General features: G+C 37.4%; 1 protein-coding gene across 1 annotated transcript; it reads right to left on the reverse strand.

Annotated features, from left to right (window-relative positions):
- Positions 1 to 275: 275 nt before the first annotated feature.
- Positions 276 to 2,651, reverse strand: LOC125859938 (scarecrow-like protein 8). The gene has a single exon (XM_049539792.1). The coding sequence runs from the start codon at positions 2,461 to 2,463 to the stop codon at positions 490 to 492; it is 1,974 nt and encodes a 657-aa protein (XP_049395749.1). The 5' UTR covers positions 2,464 to 2,651; the 3' UTR covers positions 276 to 489.
- Between the last annotated feature and the right edge of the window lie 1,470 nt (positions 2,652 to 4,121).

The raw sequence follows: 4,121 nt of genomic DNA on the forward strand, positions 1-4,121 counted from the left end.
TTTAATCGATGATCCAATACAAACTCCATACACCGGATGAGAAACCATAAAAATATATATATATATATATATATATATAGAAGTAAACAAATAAGATGCACCATAAAATCAAATTCATTAATACACGACCAACCATATGTACCTAAAAAATAATCTAATCGGTGGACCCAAAAAATTTCAACATCCAAAGCCATTCGTTTAATACAAACACAAGTCCGCATTCTGCCAAACACCATAGCCTAAAAATAAAATGTATCCAACAGCGATACATGCACTAACACAAATATATTTACAAAGAGAATCTAAATATTAATATTCATGCCTTTTTTTTTTTCGAATGAGGGACATCATCTGAATTTTCATTAACAATAATAATAATAATAACCAAAATTAAAGAAAGCCCCTTAATACAGCAAATCACTTTGAAGATTAATATTAATAAGATAATAATCAGAATATTTTTCTCTTGATTAGAAAATAATGCTAAAGTTAACGCCATGCTGATGCGACGGTGAGAGTTCGTCCCATCCAACCAAAGCAAATACCTCCACTTTGTTCAATCACGGTAAAGCCCGGGTTGCCACGTGTACCCGAATTAAGCTTTGAACGCAAAGAATTCGCCACGATTTGACTAACGGGCCTCGGCCCGAACCCAGCCATGCTCATACGGGCCCTCCACTTCCCAAATAGCTCGCATCTTTCAACGCGGTCCCTCCCTTCGCACGCTACCGAATTAGACATTTTCCGACTCAGTCCCTCTTCGATCCTGACTCGGTCCATGTTGTCTCTTGACACTGTAGCATCCAGCGAGTCGAATATTGCACCGTAATGACCACACGCTTCATTCACACGCGCTAGAAACGGAGCGGTGTTGCCGTTCATTTCTTGCTCCACCAGCGTTACCACCTTTGGTGATAACGCTTTTACCCGACGGAGAAGCTCGTCACGGAGATTCTCCGTTGTTACGCTTTCGTCGGGTAATCTGTATAATTTGAATGCGAAATTCACTGCTAATGCATCATCAGGTTCAAGGCCTAAGTTTTCCCGGCTCAAATCGGTTACCTTACAAGACATTACGTTGAAATATAAGCAGACCCCGAGCCGATTAGCGACGGAGTTAAGCTCCACGATGATAGAATTGAGTCTCTCGTCAACTCCGCCTGCTTGTTCTGTGAAAGCCGTGATTTTTAAAACGGCTGGGCTGTTTGATTTCTTGGCAGCCAGTGCATGCAGTAAATGCAAGTACTGTCCGCCTTGGCCGATGTCGAAATCAATGACGTGAAGCTTGTTGAAAGGGTGGTCAGCTACAGCTTCAAGGATAGCTAGATTGGCAGCCATGAAACCGAGCTTGAAACAGGGAGATACCTCGTATAGATTATGAGTATTATCTGTATGCTCTCTGCTTCGCATCTCCAGCACCGGCGGGGGGTAATCGACGGGGTTCACGCGCGACCGTAAAGCGGAAACCATGTACGCCGTTAGCCGCTGGTCAGAGGAACCTCTGATATTGGCAACTTGTGATAGGCGCGTGAGGATCTCCACTGCGACGTCGTTTTTCTCATCGGCTATTGCTGTAGCTGCTTCTATTATAGACTGTTTGGGACAAGATATTGACGGAGACTCTGTTGAAGAAGCACACGAAGAAGTCGAAGAGGATGGAGATAGTGATGCCAGTTTCTGAATTTGGTTTTGGTTCTGATTATGACAGGGGCTAATCAGATTCTGTATTGTCTCCGACCAATCGTTGTTGGTGACGACTGAAACTGTATCGCCTTCTTCTTCATCGTTGTCGTCTAAGAGCTGTTTCTCAAGCTCTTGAAGACAATTCATCATCTTTTTATCCGATTCCTGTGACAACAATTCCTGTACTCCGATGGTTGCTCTGTTTTGAACTGGATTTAGAGACGAAACCCCCGTAGAATAATTCTGAATACCTGGAGATAAAAATCCACCAATATTAGCAGGCTGTGACCGGAATTGCTGGTGAACAGGTAGAGCGTGGCGCGTGTTCATCATCGTAGAGACATTTGAATTCGAAGAAAATTCAGATGAAATTGAAGAAGCAGCAGCAGCGGCAACAGAAAAATCTACAGGGGAAAGAGGAGACATTGGAGATGACTGCTGATAACTTCTGGGTTTTACGTTACGGAGATAAAACCCAAGTCCTTGCTGCTGCTGCTGCTGTTGTTGAAGTAGCATCATCTGCTGCTGCTGCTGTTGTTTCTGCTGCTGCTGCTGCTGTTGAAGTTGTAGAAACTGCAATTGTTGTTGTTGTTGAAACTCCGCAAGAGATCGCTTCCCCATCAAATTGGGTCTCCCTTGATGAACGATCTGTGTAACCGGGTCAGGCAAAATACCCGATAGCGGTGAAGAATAAGGCCTTTGTGAGTTGTTATTCATGGTAGATCTTCCATTGTTGCTCCCACCGGCACCGTAAAACTCGCCGGAGAAACCTGACGACATATTTAAACAAAATTCCGGCCAAAATGGCTTTATGATCTTCAAAAAAACCTCAAAAGTTTGGATCTTTATCAAAATTCTGCATTACAGGGAAAAGGTAATTTCCTTATAGAGAGAGAGAGAGAGAAAAATAGCTTGTTGTTAAGCAATTTGATTGATTCTTGTCATGATTATAAGTTGGGTAGTTTTGTGGTCTCTTGTATGCCTTATTTAATTTGAAATTCCTTGTGTTTGGTGCTATTCTCTTCATCTCAGCCGTTCAACTTCTCATTAATTTCATTCTATATGTGATCAACGGTCAGATTTAGAAATAGATGTACGGGTTCTTCACTGAACTTTCAAAGGTTCTTGGATATGGGGCCGGATAAGGACACAGTAATCACGCGCGCCTCTGAAGAGCGTGGATACTACGCGATAAGATAAAAAGCAAAGAAACTGAGAATCTGGAATGATGTTTAAGTAGTCAGTGTAACTGACAAATTTGTTAATTAATCATGTCCAAGGTTTCAACACTAAATTTTAATAAGAGCTCTTTTAAAATCTTAACAAAAAGCAAAAAAAGAGGATGATTTTGTTTTGAATTATTTATTGGACCCATATCGATATTTAAATTATAATCCAATTAAATTCAAATTTACATAGAAAAATAAGATAAAATACTCTCTTAAAAGGGAATCTCATACGTAAAAGAATTCAAATTCAAATTATTAAGAGTCTTGCTGGTGTCCCATATCTAGAGTGGTAATTAACCAGGCTGTTTTGAAATTATCCAACTTTACTGAAGTGAGTGGAAGTAATTAGAGTGGATATTTTGAATAATAAAGTTTAATTAGTTAATTGAAAAAGAAGAGTAGTGGTCAAATCAGTAAGCAGATAAAAGTATGAAATAGGTAGAAGGTACAAGTCAAGTAGCTATCATGTCTTAACATGCATGTCACTAGCTGCATACCACCTTTATCATTCTATTGAAGTGAGAGTTCATTTAGTGGTTGATTAGAGTTAGATATTAATAATTTTTAAATTTCAACTTATATGACATAAATTTTTTATAGTCACTTAAAAAAATGATATTATTGACTTATATTTTTGTAACTGATAAAAATGTCTATTGATATGAGGAACAAAACTGGTGTTAGGAATTTGGAGTTCTAAATTTTCTATCCCTTTTTTACTATTGAGTTGTCAATTAGATTCGTTAGGGGTTCACAAGTTATTACTTAATTTTCTAGTACAAATATAAGATCTACAAAAAAATTATTGCGTTCGTCCGAACCCATGAACCCCCACCTAGCTCCGCTCCTGATTGATATTATTAACTTGTTGTGCTTATTGGGTTTTATTTATTAATTAAAAGTTCATAAAATATACTTTTTATTTAATTTTTTTTTATCTTAGATAGTTTTGAAACATTACAATAGTTTCTCATATTTTTTTAATTTTTGTGATCAATCAAACTAAAAATATAAATCGAGACAAAGAAAGAAATAATAAAAATGATATTGAAATTAGTTTTAGAGAAATTAAATTATTTCTTCAAATGTTTGATTTATTATATTTGATATGAATATAAATTATCTAATTTTATTTAGAATATTGAGAGAAAAATATTTCAATTTACTAGTTTACCCCTATTAGTTGTTTCATCTTCTTCATGACATATT

The sequence above is a fragment of the Solanum stenotomum genome, chromosome 3 (genome assembly GCF_019186545.1).
Source record: "Solanum stenotomum isolate F172 chromosome 3, ASM1918654v1, whole genome shotgun sequence".
Classification (NCBI taxonomy): domain Eukaryota; kingdom Viridiplantae; phylum Streptophyta; class Magnoliopsida; order Solanales; family Solanaceae; genus Solanum; species Solanum stenotomum.